Source organism: Pongo abelii, chromosome 8, assembly GCF_028885655.2.
Source record: "Pongo abelii isolate AG06213 chromosome 8, NHGRI_mPonAbe1-v2.0_pri, whole genome shotgun sequence".
NCBI lineage: Eukaryota > Metazoa > Chordata > Mammalia > Primates > Hominidae > Pongo > Pongo abelii.
This window is the reverse complement of record NC_071993.2, coordinates 92,117,318-92,139,028: the sequence shown is the minus strand read 5'-3', so window position 1 is coordinate 92,139,028 and position 21,711 is coordinate 92,117,318. Positions and strand designations below refer to the sequence as shown.

Sequence of the window (21,711 nt, the reverse complement as noted above, 5' to 3'; positions counted from 1 at the left end):
GACATGTGCTAAAACAGTGAGTAACAGGGGCGTTATGGCCTACAGATTTTAGGATAGGGATGGGTTCGTAAAGAGGCTTTTGAAGAATGAATATAAGGCAGCTGTGTCTTGAGGGAAGAATAGGACTTAGATGTAGAGAGCAAGAAAAGGGTATTCCAGGCAAACAGGCGTGGCTTAAAGAGAAAGGAAATAATGGTCACAGACATGGAGAAGGTTCATGTAAAAAAAAACAGGAACAGTCATCTTTTGACGATCATGATTGCTGCACTTGAGTGTTTGGACTCCATCTACAGAGGAAATCATTGAGATTTTCTGACAAAGGTTGAGTGATGTGTGTTGTGGTATTTAAGGAAAAACAAGTTGGCAGTAATAAGCAAATTGGAAGAGGAATAGGAAGCTAGTTTGAAGATTGTTGCAGTAATTTAGTTCTAGGACACTGAAAGCCTAGAGTTGGGCAAGGGCAATGGAAAAAAAGAGTAATTGTGAGGCAGGATGTGAAGAATTACTTAAGAGGACTTAGTCACTACAGTGAACATGAGAGGAAGACTGAGGATTTTGAGCACAGGGTACTCTGTGAGGATTCAGTGCATACATGAAACACTTAGAAGAGTGTCTCGCACATGGTAAGAATTCCATGAATGTTAGCAGCTGCTACTACTACAACGACGACAATCATTGCCAGAAATAGTTGTGTTTTGATTTTAGTTTTATTTATGAGCATTTTACATTATTACCCTTAAAGTTTCTCTATTGACTTCAAATAAATTATGTGTGACCTAATCCAATTTTGTTCAGTGTGGATTGTTCAATTTTGATCTTGTGGATGGAGGTAAATTATTTTAAAAGTATGACCAATTAAGTAGACTGTAAAGATATGAAAAATCTGGACAAAGTAGAAGGTTAAATTTCACATATGTATCTGGATGGATAGATAGGTAAATAGGTAGAGAGAGAGATAAAAAGGTAATCTTTCTAGTGTGCTTAGAATTGCTATAAGAACCAATTATATAATAAATAGAAGAAAACTAAATATTAACTATTTTTGAGGAAGTAAAATATTCACCTATAATAACTAGACTAAAATATTAACCATGACACTTATATTTCTCCTTATGTGTTTAAACATTTCTCTACAATCATTGTTTATTCATTAAGTAATAAGGTAAAAATGATTAAAACCTTAATCTTAAAAACTGGCATATACTAAACTGTAAGAAATAATTAATAACAGAAAAACCCTTAAACCTTTAAAGTAGAAATTTCACAGGCTACAATATCTGACTGGAATATAGTAAAACTTGGAATTAATAACAAAGACTTAAAATAAAAAGTCTAAATACTTGAAAATTTAAAAAGCATTTTTCTAAATAACCTCAGGGACATAGAAATTATAGAATAGCAGATCAGTAATAAAAACAAAGCACTGTAAGTCACAGTTTGCGTTGTATTGTCAAAACCAAACTTAATTATTTTCTTATAAATATATATAGAAACATTATGATTAAAAATACCTAAACTTAATATTCATCTCAAGAAATAGCAAGACAGAAAGAATTTTGGTCAAGACAACAACATTAAAAAAGTCTATACTTTTCCTTTTCTACCCAAAGAGATGATGGTGGTGGTGAGATATGGTGGCCAGGAGTGGGGGTGGGAGAAAGCAAGAATAAAACAAGTAGGATGATCTTTAGTTACAATTAAAGTTCCACAAAACACACCCGCCAAACACTATGAAGTGTGGCATGTGACTAGGAATGATGCTTGGACCACAAGCATGACTCCACAGTATTTTGGTCCTGAATGTCATATCTAACGATCTTCGATAGTAATAATAACATTTAGAGGACTGGCTGGACCTTGAAAAAGCAAAGCCTGTTTATGTAGAGACCTAATTAAGCACTACAGAATGAAAAAGGAACTGAGGTGAAGGAAGATTCATACAAATGTACCAATTCTGCCTTTTAAGGCTTATAATGTTGGTCAGTGAAGCAGGGAGTGAAAAAGGGGAGAGAGGCAGTGATTAATGATTTCAGAGAATGTGGTGGGGCTTTTGTTTGAGCCACATGACCTCCCTGAATGCTTTAAATTGAGGGCAAAGGAAATAAATGATCTGGTTATAAGGCAACAAACAGTAGTGAAGGCTGGTGAATTTCTCATTGCTTCCTTCCCTCCAACTTTCCCTGTTCTAGTCTTCATGGTAGGCAGCCCAATCTAAGGATAAGTAATAGTCAGAAAGGGTCCCAGGGAAGCCAGTCCCTGCCCCTCTTACAACCCCAGCCCCCTTCCATGCATACACACCAACTCCTTTCTTACCGATTTTGCTCAAGGATCCATCTGCCCCACCAACTTAGGAAAAGATGAATTTATCTCCAGTTTTAGGTTTTGATTCAGCTCGTCTATTCCAGTCACATGGCATTCCTCTAGTGATTGGCATTTATTGGACTGGGTACATAAATTAGAGGAATAATTTTAAAATACATTATTGGAGGAGAATTCTTTTTTCCTACAGTAGCTACTCAGTAAATAATTACTGAATGAATGTAAGTCCCTACTTCCACTGGTAGACTTCCTATAACTATGAGGGGAAACAGCCATGATGAAACTAATACTGACTATGGTAGAATGAAAAGCTGGAACCACTGATCCTACCAGTCTAGAATTTGCCCTACCTCTGGAATGTGCTTTTGTGAGTTCAATGTTTTTCTTATTTTAATCAGTTTAAGCTGATGTTTTCCATTTATGTCAACTGAAAGATGCAAAAGTAAAAGAAAGCTAAAGAACACACAAGAAAAATGAATCAAGGAAATATAGGAGGAAGTATTCAGATAAACTCTTATCTATAATTTCTTTGAGGCTATCAAAAGCATGATCTCCCTAAAAAGTAACCTCTAAGATATTTGCAAGTGTTCATAAATGAGAAGACAAGTAACTAGCAGAGCTCAGGACCATTACAGAACTGAAAGTCATGCTGTAAGTAAGAGAAAATAAAATAGTAACAATTAAAAATGCAGCAAGGGAGATAGTAGACAGGCTTGGAAAAAATAATGAAAAAAGAAAAAATGTATAGATTTCAGAAATAGAATCTATTAGTCAAAAGAAATAGAAAACACATCAATTATGTGTATGAATAGAATATTACAAACAGGAGAAAAAACATCTTTAATTACATAATAGAAAATCCGTGGCATAAAGAATTGACTCAGTGTATCCTTTTGATCTGCAGTGACCATGGGGAAACTGATTCAGAATAATAACACCACGATATGCCCATGTGGTGAATTAATGAATTAAATTCATTAATAAGGAATAATCTTATTGGCATCAAAGCCATAAAAACATGGCATGTGTGGTTTTGGGAGTGAAGACATTTAGAGTTCCAGTTGGCCTCAAACTTCTCTACGGCACCTTTAATGCCAAAAGATAGTATATCAAGAACTACATAGTTCTGAGGGTCAGAGAAGGTATAACCCAAGTAATTTATACTGAGTTTATTCTTCAAATACAAACACAACATATAAAGTGTGGACCCCAGGCCTTTCTCAAAAACACTGCTATTCAATCAAGCCCACAAAAAGATGAATCAAAATAAAGCATTCAGGAATAGAAAAACTAGTAAAAAGATTGATGATGAGCTTTGGGTCTAATTAATTAGAACTTAGATCATATAATTTAAATTTGGGTAATTGAACAGAATGTAAATATTGTAGTCTTTGGCAATCTTAAAATAACACTAAAACCAACAAAAATTAAGGTAGGAGGGAAAGCAGGTATAACTATAGGTATACTTATTTCTCATCATTAATAATTAGTAATCTTACATATATTTTACAGTTAAAACATGTCATTACAGAAGAGAAATCTCTAAATTCAGTTTGAATTTTTTTTAATTTTAGAGAAATATTTTAGGAATTAATATTGGTTAAGAAGCACACATATTTGAAATTTAGCATTTCTCTCCATTTTACTCCTCAGTTTAGCTAAAGTAAAATTAAATCGAATATTTTTAAATTTAAAAATATGCATAATATAATCCTGTGTGTCTACAATCTACATAGAGAAATCTATGAAATTATGTTCATCAAATGTAGAGCATTCTGAATATTTTGAGGTTTTGGACGACTTCTAAATAATTTTGTTTTACATATTGAATGAATATTAGACTAACATGCATCACATAAAAACCACAAATACTATATTTAATAATTGATTTTGTTTTCTAAGATAAGCAACTAAATATAAAAGCAAAATAAATATAAAAGCAAAACTATAAATTAGAAATCATTGCCAAGATGTGGCTCCTCCTCATTTTTTAAAGTAAAAAATGAAAACTGGCATGTTAAGAGATTAAAAAGAATATTCAATCATAGAATCAACTGAAGAGAAAATTTTAAATTCTAAGAGAATACTAAATAGATTTGCATATTTATACATTTTAAAAGTGATTTAAAATTGACAGGCAATTACTAGCTAATGACATATTAAAGTAAATAGAAAGCATTTTTCACAGAAAATCAAGGCAGAATCCATCACAGCCCTTAACACAGGTAAATCTACTACTCCTTACTTTAAATTACTCATTAGATAAAAAGAAATAGTTTGAACTGCTCTTAATAAACATGAGAGGCAAAAAAATAATAATTCAGATTTCTTCCCCAAAGACACACAAAACCTGTATTAAAGAGAATGATTAATCATTCGTCAAGGTGTATCATCATCTCCCCTCTGAACTGTGAGAAATTTGAAGGAAAGACCTGACTTTAGTCATCTTTGTACTCACTGAAGCTGCCACAAACCACACTTCAAGGATGGATAAGTTAAAAATAAAAAAAAAATCAACAGATCTGTCTCATGAGGGCTGGGGCATTACATCCTTGCTAGCAAAGAGGATGCCTAGTGTTAAGTTATCTAATGAGGTCCTCTGAGCAGAGAGAAAAGGATAGGAGGAGTACTATTCTATAGAAACATTAGAGCAATAAATATTTATTGACTCCTTAGTATGTACATGCTGCGAACTCTACTCAACTCTGGGAATACCAGCAGAAAACAAACTCTTCCGGAAGGGAAGACAGACATAAGATAATCACACAAATGAAAAGATAATTACAAAGTACAATAAGTGGCATAAGGGTGCTATAAAAGTGTAACAGGGACTCTAATTTAGATTAAACTTTAAATTAGAGCATGAAATTAGATTGCTAGGTTACGTGGGTTGATATAGGTTATATAATTGGTTGTAATAGATTGACCAGAGTAGGCCCTTCTAGGAAACAACATAACACTTATACTGAGCTTGATAAAGTGAGGCATTGGCCAGATAAGTATGGGAAGAACCTCCCAGGCCAAATAAATAACACCATGAGGTAGGAAAGTGCTCGGCATTTCAGTGGAACAGAGAGAAGGCTATTGTTTCTGGATCCCAGTGAGTGAGGGTGGTAATGGCATGAGGTGGGGTAGTATCGTTGGTGTTCCTGTGGCCCCTCCTAATGATTTTGGACTTCATCTCAAGTATAATGCATGAGTCAGTAAGTGTGGAAAAGGTCAGAGAGTAGAAGAAGCATCTTGAATGACCAAGGACAGCATGAGGGCTTAGACTTCAGCACTTAAAAGAAATCAGGAGAACAGCAGATAAACTTGACCCATTTCTGGTTTCACTAAGTGATTTACTTGGAAGGGCTTCCACACTGTTTTGCTATTAATCTATTTTCATTCCATTGTCACTATTAGTCTAAGCCTACCCAAATATGAATTGATGTCATCTGTGGAGTTTATAGCAATTCAAGTGTTCTCATGTAGGAAATAAAAGTAATATCTCTTGTCATGTCTCTCATTCTTGCAGCCCACCTTTCTCAGGCCCAGATCCTATGAAAACCTATAACATCATATTGAGGGGGATTGACATGATAGAATTTCCAAAGAAGATTGCCAAAAATGCTGCTAATTTAATTAAAAAACTATGCAGGTAAGTATTTCAACCACATTATTTTTGAAAACATCATAATGTGAAAAAATTAGATTTAATAAAACCATTATTTTATTTTTAGGGACAATCCATCAGAAAGATTAGGGAATTTGAAAAATGGAGTAAAAGACATTCAAAAGCACAAGTAAGTGTTCTTTCTTCAGAGTTCTGAACAAGTGACGTCATTTCCCCAGGGTGTTGCTTTTTAAGTTATTGGTGTAAAACTAGTATAATTAGCCTATAGGAACATCCAAAGACAGCATATATACTAGTAAGGCTTTTAAATGACTTTCTATTTGTGATTATGAAACCTTATTTATATTTATCTGACAACCCTGTAACATAAGAAGCTGAACTCAGTTTCTTACAACTCATACCAACTAGCATTTTTTTCCTCTCTGGCACAAAAAGGAAATGTGTATTTTAAATTTGGGGATTCTATTCTCTACCACAGAATTATAAACAAAAGTCCCCTACTGTATCTTACCTGATTTCCTAAAGACAAAATATATTTTTCCAAGCATTTCCTAATTAGATGTTATAACAGGAGAAACACATAAGTACAGAATACAGTGTTTTTTAAACAACAGCAACATCTTAAATATCAGACCTTCCCTATGTTGATTGAACGTTCTAAAGCTAAACTAATTGGGTTTTCTCTATTTGTGTAACACTGACAGGAAATTCACATCCTTATCAAAGAAACATGTTTACTAAAATATCTCTGAATATCTGAAAAGCCTGCTAAGAATTTGTTGTAAGCATTTGCTAGGGGTGAAACCCTTCAAAGACAAAAGAAAACAAACAAGCAAAAACTTTAGTCTTTTTTGGTGATTTTCACAGAAAAACTGTACACAAAATATCTTTATTCTTCATTAAAACAGGGAAAAAAAGAAGAAAATGGGACATGTAGAGACTACGACAATGATGTGAAAAGGTTAATTAGCTGACACTGTGCACTGAATCAGTGGCAAAAATGGAAAGTTAATTTTCTATCCTGACTTTTCATGCCCTGGTTCTACCTCCTTAAAATAAAATATCCTGTAAGACACAGGGCCAGATACATTATGACATTTATTAAATTATAATTATAGTGTAGGAACAAGGTCAGAGAGACATTATGACTGAATTACAAGGAATAAGTGTTGCATGTTAATTGGTGTTTAAAATTTGACAGTTATACTTTTAAAAATATGTATTTCATAAAATAAACTAATTAGAAAAACATATGCAATTAAATAGAAAACATTTTTGTCACATGAAAATGTCTGCCTAACTGCTTCCCATTAGCCATGGACATTGTATACACTGCAATGAGAAGCTTTTAGCTGACACAAAATGTTTTTATCAACGTTTTTTCCTTTTCTAGATGGTTTGAGGGCTTTAACTGGGAAGGCTTAAGAAAAGGTACCTTGACACCTCCTATAATACCAAGTGTAAGTAGACTTTCCAGCTTATAATTGTGTGAGATACTTGATGGTGTTTATGTCAGTCAACAATGATCTGTTATTTTTAAAGTTTAATCCTATGATTAGGTTAAACAAACTCTAGGAAAAATGTCACATTAAAATAATGACATATTCTAAAATCCAAACTTGAAAGCAGATAAATTTGGGGATAGTCACTGTAAATGTGTTTTACTCTTCTCTTTTTCAACTATTCATTTGAATTCACGTTTCCCTCATTTATGAACATAAGTTAATTTTTAGCATGGGAAATGTTCAAAATATAGAAATGCAGAAAAAAATATATATGTGAGAGGATCACTTGAGGCCAGGAGTTCAAGAGTTCAAGACCAGCCAGCCTGGACAACATAGTGAGACTGTCTCTACAAAAAAAGAAAAGAAAATATTAGCCAGGTGTGCTGATGTGCACCTATAGTCCTAACTACTCAAAAGTCTGGAGTAGGAGGAGGATCACCTGAGCCCAGGAATTTGAGGTTACAGTGAGCTGTGATTGTACCACTATACTTCAGCTTGGGTGACCGAGTGGAAAGACCCTGTCTCTAAAAAAAGAAATAAAATAAAATAACACTTTTTCAAAGAGTCTTTACATGATCACTCTTTTTTTTTTTTTTTTTTTTTTGAGATGCAGTCTTAATCTGTCACCCAGTCTGGAATGCAGTGGTGCGATCTCGGCTCACTGCAACCCCTGCCTCCCGGGTTCAAGCAATTCTCCTGCCTCAGCCTCCTGAGTAGCTGGGATTATAGGCACGTGCCACCACTCCCAGCTAATTTTGGTATTTTTAGTAGAGACAGAGTTTCACCATGTTGGTCAGGCTGGTCTTGAATTCCTGACCTCAAGTGATCCTCCCACCTCGGCCTCCCAAGTGTTGGGATTACAGACGTGAGCCACTGCGCTGCGCCTACATGATCACTCTTTTTATTATTATTATTATTATTATACTTTAAGTTTTAGGGTACATGTGCACAATGTGCAGGTTTGTTACATATGTATACATGTGCCATGCTGGTGTGCTGCACCCATTAACTCCTCATTTAACATTAGGTATATCGCCTAAAGCTATCCCTCTCCCCTCCCCGCCCCCACAACAGTCCCCAGAGTGTGATGTTCCCCTTCCTGTGTCCATGTGTTCTCATTGTTCAATTCCCGTCTATGAGTTGGAATACGCGGTGTTTGGTTTTTTGTTCTTGCGATAGTTTACTGAGAATGATGATTTCCAATTTCATCCATGTCCCTACAAAGGACATGAACTCATCATTTTTTATGGCTGCATAGTATTCCATGGTGTATATGTGCCACATTTTCTTAATCCAGTCTATCATTGTTGGACATTTGGATTGGTTCCAAGTCTTTGATATTGTGAATAGTGCAGCAATAAACATATGTGTGCATGTGTCTTTATAGCAGCATGATTTATGGTCCTTTGGGTATATGCTCAGTAATGGGATGGCTGGGTCAAATGGTATTTCTAGTTCTAGATCCCTGAGGAATCGCCACACTGACTTCCACAATGGTTGAACTAGTTTACAGTCCCACCAACAGTGTAAAAGTGTTCCTATTTCTCCACATCCTCTCCAGCACCTGTTGTTTCCTGACTTTTTAATGATTGCCATTCTAACTGGTATGAGATGGTATCTCATTGTGGTTTTGATTTGCATTTCTCTGATGGCCAGTGATGGTGAGCATTTTTTCATGTGTCTTTTGGCTGCATAAATGTCTTCTTTTGAGAAGTGTCTGTTCATGTCCTTCGCCCACTTTTTGATGGGGTTGTTTGTTTTTTTCTTGTAAATTTGTTTGAGTTCATTGTAGATTCTGGATATTAGCCCTTTGTCAGATGAGTAAGTTGCGAAAATTTTCTCCCATTTTGTAGGTTGCCTGTTCACTCTGATGGTAGTTTCTTTTGCTGTGCAGAAGCTCTTTAGTTTAATTAGATCCCATTTGTCAATTTTGGCTTTTGCTGCCATTGCTTTTGGTGTTTTAGACATGAAGTCCTTGCCCATGCCTATGTCCTGAATGGTAATGCCTAGGTTTTCTTCTAGGGTTTTTATGGTTTTAGGTCTAACGTTTAAGTCTTTAATCCATCTTGAATTAATTTTTGTATAAGGTGTAAGGAAGGGATCCAGTTTCAGCTTTCTACATATGGCTAGCCAGTTTTCCCAGCCCCATTTATTAAATAGGGAATCCTTTCCCCATTGCTTGTCTTTCTCAGGTTTGTCAAAGATCAGATAGTTGTAGATATGCGGCATTATTTCTGAGGGCTCTGTTCTGTTCCATTGATCTATATCTCTGTTTTGGTACCAGTAGCAGGCTGTTTTGGTTACTGTAGCCTTATAGTATAGATGCAGAAAAGGCCTTTCACAAAATTCAACAACGCTTCATGATAAAAACTCAAAAAATTAGGTATTGATGGGATGTATCTCAAAATAACAAGAGCCATCTATGACAAACCCACAGCCAATAGCATACTGAATGGGCAAAAACTGGAAGCATTCCCTTTGAAAACTGGCACAAGACAGGCATGCCCTCTCTCACCACTCCTATTCAACATAGTGTTGGAAGTTCTGGCCAGGGCAATCAGGCAGGAGAAGGAAATAAATGGTATTCAATTAGGAAAAGAGGAAGTCAAATTGTCCCTGTTTGCAGATGACATGATTGTATATCTAGAAAACCCCATTGTCTCAGCCCAAAATCTCCTTAAGCTGATAAGCAACTTCAGCAAAGTCTCAGGATACAAAATCAATGTACAAAAATCACAAGCATTCTTATACACCAATAACAGATAAACAGAGAGCCAAATCATGAGTGAACTCCCATTCACAATTGCTTCAAAGAGAATAAAATACCTAAGAATCCAACTTACAAGGGATGTGAAGTACCTCTTCAAGGAGAACTACAAACACTGCTCAATGAAATAAAAGAGGAAACAAACAAATGGAAGAACATTCCATGCTCATGGGTAGGAAGAATCAATATTGTGAAAATGGCCATACTGCCCAAGGTAATTTATAGATTCAATGCCATCCCCATCAAGCTACCAATGACTTTCTTCACAGAATTGGAAAAAACTACTTTAAAGTTCATATGGAACCAAAAAAGAGCCCGCATCGCCAAGTCAATCCTAAGCCAAAAGAACAAAGCTGGAGGCATCATGCTACATGATCACTCTTATACTTTCATGGCATCTTTGTTTCCATAGCTCTAGCCAAAGTTTATTATATAGAAAGATTTCAGTGATTATTTGTTTTAATCATACAATTTATTCCTCACAAGGGTATAAACTCTCCAAGGATAAGAACCATGTCTGCTTGTACTCACCACTGTGACCCTCAATACCTGCTACATAGTAGATACTCAACAAAATCGTCACTAATAGGGAATAAATACAGAATGCACTTAAAAATTCCAGCTTGGAATTCCACTAAAAAAAAATCCACTAAAAAAAACCCGTCCATTTTTTACAGGTTGCATCACCCACAGACACAAGTAATTTTGACAGTTTCCCTGAGGACAACGATGAACCACCACCTGATGACAACTCAGGATGGGACATAGACTTCTAATGTATTTCTCTTACCTGCTTCTGCCTTGCTGAAGACAGCTTTTTCTGAGACACAGCTGCCAGCAAACCTGAGGGAAAGAGAGAAGATTAGTGCTCGGGGTCACCATGATGCCTTTGATCGATGCTGCTCCAGTAACTACAGTGGCATTAGGACTTATTGCTTAGATGACAATAGTGCTCTTTACATGTTTTCCGTTTGAACCTAAAATAGCAGTTGACATGGTGGTCCTGAAGCAAAGCCTTTCACCAGTAAAGAGATGTTTTCTATTGTTGCAATGACCTTGCTTTGCTCTGATTATAATTTGAAAGACTGTAGGAAACACTTCAATCTAGTATAAGAGTCTGTACCTTGCTAGAATATTCAAGAAGATGAAAGAATAATATATTGGGTACAATAGATTACTATGGTACAGAAACTGGGCTATTCCCTTTCTTCAAGTGAAGGCTGTGGGATCTATTACTGCAGGCCGGTGTATATACCATACAAAAGAGGACCACACATCTGTTGGTCACAGAGTTCATGTCACACCAATGCTAGAAGTTTCATGATTTTATTTCCCAGCAGTGCTGATGACAAGACTGAATGTTACCTTTTCTTTCTGACAGATTTTAAAAATTGATATCATAAAAGCACAACTGCTATAGATTCTGCTGAGACCTCTCATAGTAGGTATATATGAGTTTTCACAGAGGACTGAAAAATAATGCATGATATTTGTTTGTTTTTTTTGATAAATTGGCATGACAGAGTGGGAAAAAAAGCAATTCACAAAACCATTTCATATTTTTTAAAATATTGTGCTTAAAGATGGTCCTGGAAGTAAATGACTAGCAGCCAATTGGTTTTACCTAACATACCCTCAAACTGAGGCTTAAAGTATTCCCTTTTATAAAAATAAACCCTTGGGGTAGGGTGGAGTGGGGAGGGATTAAAACCCATCCAAAAAATAAATAAAAACTATATAGGTGCTATGTATATCTTTCATCTGTAAATGTCAGTGTCTGAAGAGACAACACAAATTCAAATCATTATATGTGTAGCCAGAAACTCAAGCATTTTCACTAAAGTTATTAAACCAAACTCCTGTCCAATTTCACTTGTACAACATAGTCAGTCCAGAGTTGAGAGACAAAGGTGATTATAAACCTATTTGAACTAGCTTCTTGTCTTAGGCCTGAACCAAAAAACAAACAACAAACAAACAAAAAACTAGAATGAAAAACAAAAATAAAAGAAGTAGAAAAGACAAAGAAAGAAAGCCCAAAGTCAAAGTTGTTAATATTTACAGGTTAACCAGACCTGGAACATTACTTATTTGAGGTCAGAGAAGAAAACAAGAACCTGGCCAGGTGTTGATTACCTTTTTGTGAATAAGCTGAGTCCATATACTTGTCTAACTAAGAAAGCAGTACAGAAGAAAACAGGAACCTGATTTTTTTAAAATAAATTTTAAATAGAATAGAATTACTACAATTCTGCAATTTCACACTACCTAAAAAGACTAGATTTGAAAATGTCAAGCTGATTTATTTACTTTTTTCACATGGAGAAAAGAATCCATAAATTAAACTGAGTCCTTCACTGGAAGGCCAGTTGACTATTATTAGCTGTCATAAGTAACTCAGCCATTTGGAAGCATTTCCTGGACAAAATTACATTATACCTATGAAGAAAAATATAGAAGCTTTCAAGCTGTCATTCTGTTTTGGCCCTGTGTGTGAATTTGGTATATTAAATTGACGCTTGCTTTTTTTTTCAGTAGAGTTTTCCTTTTAATCAATCAAACGTCTACATTTCTGGAAGAAAAAGTCCAATTAGATCATTACACCTTAACTAAGAAGGCAAATATTATAAATTTTGCTTGAATTGTTCTTACTCAAAACTACCTTAGAATATGGTATCTTATGAAAATATAATATTCTTAAAATTTTGGAGGATAAAATGAAAAGGGTATGAACTTCAATTAAAACTTTAATCCTAAAATATTGCTATTCTTGTATTTTTGGAGTTTTCCCTCCCTTACAATTTCTCCAAATTGGTCTATTCCCCAAGATATCCACTGTTTTCTACAGATTTTAGAATATAAAATTAAACATATCAACCTAAAATCTAGCTATGAATGTTATTTCAAGAGTTTTATATTTTTAATTGGCTTTAAAAAAATATGTAATTCCAATATTATAGTGAATGTTCAGTAATTTTTGTTGAAAGATAATGTGGTTTAGGCTTGCTAAAGACTTGCTAGAATACTAAACTTACCTTGTTATTTGGAAAGAGAATCTGCTCCTATAACTTTTTAAAAATCCCCAAAGTCCCAGAGATTAGCACTTACTATGGATTTTGGAACTATGGTTCAAGTCTAAGACAACCAATATGAATAAGTTCAATGGAGAAGGAAGAAGTAGCATTCAGCACAATGTAACTGTAGATTGTTTCTCCCACTTGTTACTGCATCTTTGTTCATTTCACCCATAGCATTGCATTTGATGTCTGAAGTAATCACCACAAAATAAAGGTAAACTACATCTTCCAAGATGTACCAACAGAAAACATTCATCTAATTTTGTCAACATTGAATTTTTAGGATTTAAGTCTTGTCTTAATGAAGACTCTAGGGCTAAAATTCATGGTCAGTTCCATAAAATGCATCTCACTTTATTTCTGACTTTTTCACAACCCCTCTATTTTCTTACACTAAAGAACATCTGGAGAAGTTAGAATAGTGCCAACTTGTTTGATTTGGTATATGATTTTCTTGTTAAGGTGTTGAGTATGGGAAATAAGGGCTTTGTGTGTGTCTTGATTCACAGGAAAACTGAAACTGCCAAGGGAAGCAACATTAAAACAACTGAGATAGATTGAATACATTCGAAAAAATAATTTCTGGAAAAACGCTATACATGCTTTTTATGTTTATATCTTCTTTATTATTAAGACATGAATCAGATCCATGTGGCATTCAAAACAAATTTATTTTGATTATATTCTTTACAAGTCATAATTTTTACCTAAAATTGTGGAATATGCATGTGAATTACACATGTGTAGTAATAAACTCAACTATTGAATTTTTCCTGTTTCATTTCTAAATGACTGAACTGATGGTAAACAAATTTAATGAAGTCAGCTACCATGTTGAAAATAAGGATATTAGAACTGATTTCATACAATAGAGGTGATCTGTGCATTATCCATAACAACGTTTTCTTTCACTATAGGACCACAGACAAATATTTATGTAAATAGATATTTTTGTGTGATATTTTGTGGTACATATAACTTTTTTTAGTGTTTCACAGCATTATTATTTCATTTTATTTGTATTGAATAATGTTTTTAGGTCCAAGTAGACTTGAATTAATGTCATAATTGTCAGTATTATTGAAAATTATGTCAACTGTACTGTTATTCATCTGTCCCATAGTTTAGAACATGACCTGGCTATCTGGCATTGTTGCAAGTGCCTTAAATTCATGGCATCCTATTAAAAAAACAAATTTGGTGTTATGCTGCATGACAAAGACAAACACACCTCAAAATGTTGTCCTTTCTTAGCTTGCTGCGTTTTACAGTTCTTTCTGCTAACAATTTATAAGCCTTTATTATATAATATTGATGAATTACAGAAATGATGAAGTTGTTCTCTTATTTCTGTTAAATGTACCAGAGCTGTGTATCTGTTAATGAGATACAGCGTCATTTCTGTGAAATGTATAAATGTATGTGCAGGTCAAATTAATATATGACATTCTATCAGTCTGTATACAGGTATTCCTGTTTTGCTAAGCTGTGCAGATTCTGTAAAAATAAATTAGTGCAGTCAAGTTCTAACATATCTCATTTTATAGACTCCATTGACAATGATCCAACCCAAAAGAAAAATTGGAAATGACTGCTAACCACACCTCGTTATGAAACCAATGATGAAAAAGTCACTTGGTGCACCTCTCAACAAAACAGGATGCTTTCTCCGAGTTCTTGTATATGCAAATCATTTACGAAGCAAGTTTTCAACAGACCTAGAAAGCAAAACATTGAAAGTGTGTTGTTAGCCCTCCTCTCTGCCCCTGCATCAACAGACAGAGCTCTGGGACCTTGGCAATGACTCAGAGGTTGGGGCTTTCTGAGTAAAGGGACATTTCTTTAAGCATCATCTATCAAATTTATTTCAATGTATGATGTTTTTACAACTGGTCAGTTCTTTTGTATTCTTACAGCTATGGTTATTTGATTGTCCTCTTACAATTTGTTCTACATGAAAGAGTTCTTTGTTAGTCAGAATGCAACAAACTGTCATCAAATGGTCATTGACCACTTGCACTCTTTTGATGTAGATTAAAAACTTTTTCATAAATTTACCTGCTTTGATTTGCTCTGTATTTTTTCTGCAGTTGTAATTGCTGAGTGCCTGTTGTATACTTTATAGAGTTGAAATAAAAAAATAATTACTTTTGAACTTAGTTGATGTTTAATTCCAGACAAGATTCCAAGAATAGAATTGGTATATCATACTAGATGAAATACCAGGTAGTGCTGTTGTAGAATGTCACCGTAACAAAGTAGGAAATACCTGTAATCCAAGCATCCTTCATGAAATAATATACTATATTATAATCTAATATAAAACTAATCCAACAAATTGGTTTTAAAGAATTCATAGGAATAATGTTGGGCCATCCAGTGTGAAAAGCAAACTGAATATAGATATTTATACTAACTCAGAAATTAGCAGATTTCTGAGCATGACCACCACACAGACCTTTTTTAGGCTATCCCTAGTCAAACTCTGTACTAGGCAAAACAATCAAAGGGACAATTCTTGTATATTGCTACATCCTAGGAGGAAATGATTTCATATGAAGAGCAACTTCATGAGTCTTTGTCCAAGGATTTTTCACCTGATTCCTTGGCTTCACCATATGCACAAAGAAGAAACATTTGGGGAACAGTATGATTACAACAAATTCAACTCTCCAAAGCCTAAACATATTCTTTCTACATCCCTTTGTCCTTCTCTGCAGTAAATGATGCACACATGAAAACTGGCTGCAGCATCAAGATTCTCTCAATTACATTGTTTTTGTCTTTTTGACCTCATATTGTCAGTGACTGTGAGTTGAAAACCCTTGTTTGATGAAAACTAGAAATTCAGTTAACTTTTTCAGATAAAGTCAATAAAACCACTTGAAAAAATACTATGTCACGATTGCACATCCAGTAATTTCATTTCTTCTGCAAATAGAACTGTAATATAAGCTTTTAACATCCATCCTTTAAGTTATATGATTTTTCATACCCTTAATCTAAGAATGTTCTTCTTGATCATGAAAGGGTTTTTTTTTTTTTTTTTGTACTAATCACACAGTTTTGGGAGGAGCATGCAGATCAACACAATCATTAGAATGATAGGGAGGAGGAGACGTCAGTGATGGTGATGATGTTGCATCTACATCACTTGTGAGTGATCTTGTGCATACTAATTTCAGTGGGAATAAATCAGTGTGCAATTTTTCAAGAATGACAGTAGGAATCAATTCTAAATTTGAAATAAATGGATTGATTGTGTGATCACCCAAATGATACCCAAGTGCAAATATTACAATGTTACACCTGCAGACCTACCTTTAGATTCTTAGTTATAGCCCTGTGTGTCATGCTCATAATACAGGCCACCACATTAATGTTTCTTTTGTGTGGGTGGGTGGTGTTTGAGACAGGGCCTCACTCTGTCACTCAGGCTGGAATGCAATGGCACAATCTCAGCTAACTGCAGCCTTGACTTTCTGGGCTCAAGGGACCCTCCTGCCTTGACCTACCAAGTATCTATGACTACAGGTGCACATCACCATGCCCAGTTAATTTCACGTTAACTTTTTTTTTTTAATTGAGAGTCGTATTGAGAGTTTTCCTCTGTGTCCCCAGACTTCTCCTTTCTAATTCAAAAAGTCCTATAAATTGATATAACAGTAATATTTATCTCTGGCAGCTGTTTTTTTATCCAAGGTGAGTCCATGGAGCAAAAGACAAATCTATCTATCTACATGCCCATTAGCAAAGCCGAACAGGTTAAGCCTCAAACTTGCGCAAAAAAAAAATTATAGAAAGAAAAAAAAAGGAAAACAAGGCATCTCTAACAACCCAAAAGTCTGGCCACAGATTTTATAAAAATTCATGGACAAGCTCTAGGCATAGGATCTAAGCCAGTGTTTTTCAAACATTACTGTCATAAGATGTATCTGGGAAATAATATAAAAACATAGGTTTCTAGGATAATCCAAAGTTATTTTGAGGCATAACCCAGGAATCTGAATTTTTAACCAGCCCCTTAGTGTATTTTGATGGGAATACACATCTCTATGAGATAGAAGCAGGAGAAAAGGATCTATGGAGAAACATTTCAGGAATGGTGGGGTAAATGAGGTAAACAGAAAAAAAAAAACTCTGTAAAGAATCATGGACATCCAAAGCCTGTAAATGCTCTCAGAAATGTTACATGGCATTTATATTCCACCCATAGAAGTGTCCTTTCAATTAACATATTAAAATGGCCTATTAATAATAAGCTACTTTTTGTTAAGGAATAGACCCATGTCTTGATTTGCAAAGCCAAAAATATATATGTATACCCACCTCTGGTGTCTGGTACATCAGGGCAGGATACTAGGAGTTTATTTGCAGGAGGACTCTTAGTCCTCTGGGGAGAAATGATACTGGTGATCTGAGCTGCTGGCTCAGCTGGATTTTGGCCACAGTTCGTCAATGTCTGATTTCCCTCTCTGGGGTACTTTTCTGTGCCATGTAAGTCAGGTTTGGCCTTTTGACTTGCTTTGGCCATTGAAAGGTGAGCCTTGTCACTGCTGCAAACAGAAGCCTTAAGAGCCAGTTCTTGCTTCATTACATTCTCCTTTCCCTGTGATGTTGTGATCAGCATTTCCTCAACAGTGGCTGCGCTGTGAGCTTCAGAAGCAGAGTAAGGACAGTGATGAGGAGGAGTGGAGCCCCTCACCAACTCCCAAAGGCTTTACAGTGGAATATATTGTTGTTTTGAATCACTAAGATTTTGGCTTTGTCTATTTCAACAGGATTTCGCCCATTCCGACTGATACAACTGTCACATACAAAAGAAAGATGAGGCCTGCCCTAGCCTCTGCAAGGTGATTTATCACTGTAGAAAATAAGAGGCAGAAAATAACAGAATAAATCTTTAGACTCTGAGTCACAGGCAGTAAAAACTGCAATGAAGACTTGAATTCACCCAAATGCCCAATCTTCTGGCAGAAACTACCTCAAACTTGACATAGCAAAGATACATTTTAAGAGAGTAATGGAAGGAAACATTTTAAGAGTCCAGACCATCTAAGGTTGGTGCAATGGTTTACTTGGGCAATTTGCATGAAGACTTTCAAATTTAGAAGCACTGATACTAAAGCATGAGAAGCAAAGAGGCCAGTAGAAATTATGTTAGACATGGAATCGGGGGATTTGTAATTCCTAGGAAGAACATGATTCTTCAAGGTTCCTGGAAAGAAGTGAGAGTAGAGAGATTTTACAATAAAAGAAAGTTGGAATAGGAATGAGATACCATCTTAACTATAATTCTAAATGTCTTCTGTGTAACCCTTTGCTAATTACATGTGCCACAAATTACTATGTAAATGGAAGTGAATTACTTAGGGCCTTGGTTTCCTGACCCATAAGAAGATTATTAGAGTTATTTTTGGTAATAAAACTCTATGCTTTTAAGTTTCTTCACTTACAGCCTCCCTCCAGGGGCTGGCAAACTATGATACACTAGCCAAATTTGTCTCATAGCCTGTTTTTGTAAATAAAGTTTTATTGGAACAAACATACTGTCTGAAGCTGCTTTCATGTTACAACAACACTTGAGTAGTAAGCTAGAGGCTGCATGGCAGGTAAAGCCTAAAATATTTACTATCTGGGCCATTCCAGAAAAGGTTGCCAATCTCTGATCAAAAAGGAAAGGCCTGCAATGAGCTGATGATTTTCAAATTCAGTTCTCCATAGAGCTTCAGAACATTGAAGTAATGTCTCAGTCTACTAGGATGGAATAGGGAGAGGAGTACCTGGATTAACAAAAGGGGACATGCAGGGAGTAGACTCCACAGGCTCCAGATTTCTAATTCTGATTCAGCCAGAAAGGTTACAATATTATTTGTTTTACATATCAGTTTAACATATTCTAATATTAAACCACGCATATGTATTTATGTATATATATATGTGTGCATATTGTATATATGTATATATACACATATATGTATACACATGTATATATACACATATATGTATACACATGTATATATACACATATATGTATACACATGTATATATACACATATATGTATACACATGTATATATACACACATATATGTATACACATGTACACACACATATATGTATACACATGTATATACACATATATGTATACACATGTACACACATATGTATACACATGTATATACACATATGTATACACATGTATATACACATGTATGTATACACGTATATATACACATATATGTATACACATGTATATACACATATATGTATACACATGTATATATACACATGTATACACATGTATATATACACATGTATACACATGTATATATACACATGTATACACATGTATATATACACATGTATACACATGTATATATACACATGTATACACATGTATATATACACATGTATACACATGTATATATACACATGTATACACATGTATATATACACATGTATACACATGTATATATACACATGTATACACATGTATATATAGAAATATAAATATGTATTTAATTTTCCATTGGTATATTTGCCACTCTATGCAGTACTATCAAACTGGCTCAATTAACATGGTTTATAAATATTATTTATATCTTATGGGGTACCCCCCCCGCCCTCCCTCCCTCCATCCCCCTAGCTTTTTGTCTTTAAAATTGTTTTGGCACGTTAGAGTCCTTTTATTCTACATAAATACTAAAACCATATGGTCATGTTTCATGAAAACACCTTTTAGGATTTTGATTAGAATTATTTTTAGTTCATAGATTAATGGGAGAAATGACAACCTTATGATTTTAACTTTTTCCACTCATGAGCATTATTTAGTTTATAGAATGTCTTCAACAACATTTTTAATACAATTCATTTACATATTTGGTTGCTATTAAAATAACATCTTTTAAAATATTATACTCTCGAATATTTTAATTCTTCATTGGTACAGAGAAATTCAATTGATTTCTTTTTTGTTTTTGTTTTTTTTTTTGAACAGTCTCACTCTGTTGCCCAGGCTGGAGTGCAGTAGTGCTATCTCGCCTCACGGCAACCTCCGTCTCCTGGGTTCAAGCAATCCTCCTGCCTCAGCCTCCCAAGTAGCTGTAAGTCCACAGACTTACAGCTGTGCACCACCATGCCTGGCAAATTTTTGCATTTTTAGTAGAGACAGGGTTTCACCATGTTGGCCAGGCTGGTCTTGAACTCCTGAGCTCAAGTGATCCATCCAACTCAGCCTCCCAAAGTGCTGAAACTGCAGGCATGAGCCACTGTGCCCAGCCAATTTCTTGTATAGTGCTCTTATGTCCACCATCCTTGCTGAAATTTTACTGATTAATGTCTATGTCTATTTTTTCAGTTATTTGTAAAGATTATAGTGTCATCTCTGAATAATGAAATGTTGTATTTAACTCTTTATAGTTCCAATCAGTAATTTTTTTCTTGAAGTAATGGGCTGGCTAGGACTCCACGTAAATGTGTAATAATAAAATTATAGTTGGCATCCTTGCCTCTTTTCTGATTTTAAATTTCATCATGAGACATTTGATATAGGTTTTATACACATACACATGATTGTATTAAGAGAGTTCTTAGTTGGTCAATCTTTTTAAAAAATCAAAATTCTGTTTCAGCATACATTAAGATGGGCACGTTACTTCCTTAATCCTTTTATTGTGGTTGACTTGGTGGAAGATGTATAACACATCTAATGTTAAACCACCCATGCTTCCTTGGCATGAATTCAACTTTGTCATTACATGCATTTTGAATATATTGGTGTTTTTGATTTGCCAATGTTATATTTTATTTATTTCTGTATTTGAGAGACAGGGTCTCTCTGTCACGCAGGCTGGAGTGCAGTGGCGCAATCCTAGCTTACTGCAGCCTCAAACTCCTGGGCTCAAGTGACCCTCGAGGCCGCCTCAGCCGTTTGAGTAGCTGGGACTATAGACACACACCACGCTCAGCTAGGTGGTTTATTTTTTATAGAAATTGGGTCTTGCTATATTTCACAGTCTGGTCTCAAGCTCCTGGCTTCGAGTGATCCTCCCACCTTGGCCTCCAATATTATATTTTAGACTTTTCTGTCTATGATCTCAACAGAGTAGCCTAAAATTCCCCTTTCTTGAATTATCTTCATCTGTTTGTGTATAAAGGTTATACTAACCTACTTGGTTAGGTTAGTCTTCTTATCCAGAAAACAGAAATATATGGATATATACTCCACTTCATTACCAGGAACTGTAAATTTAAAAATTAAAATAAACCATTTTTATTCATCAGATTTGCAAATTAAGGTTTAAAAGTATCAAAATGTTGGTTAGAATGTAGAGCAATGTAAAATTTTCATATACTGCTGTTACAAATGGGAATTTTTACAAATTGGAAGAATAATTTTCCAATATTTAACAAAGTTGAAAATG

At 34.9% G+C, this 21,711-nt stretch overlaps 1 protein-coding gene across 7 annotated transcripts in view; it reads left to right on the top strand.

The window, feature by feature from the left end:
* The window catches only part of PRKG1 (protein kinase cGMP-dependent 1), a 1,319,235-nt gene extending 1,303,796 nt beyond the window's left edge, over positions 1 to 15,439 (top strand). For all 7 annotated transcript variants that reach the window (XM_024253325.3, XM_024253324.3, XM_054522585.2 and 4 more), the window contains 4 exons: positions 5,837 to 5,959; positions 6,042 to 6,104; positions 7,329 to 7,395; positions 10,885 to 15,439. In XM_024253325.3, the coding sequence (XP_024109093.1) occupies positions 5,837 to 5,959; positions 6,042 to 6,104; positions 7,329 to 7,395; positions 10,885 to 10,983 (352 nt within the window). In that variant the 3' untranslated portion in view covers positions 10,984 to 15,439. The remainder of the gene's footprint in view (positions 1 to 5,836; positions 5,960 to 6,041; positions 6,105 to 7,328; positions 7,396 to 10,884) is intronic.
* Positions 15,440 to 21,711: the final 6,272 nt, after the last annotated feature.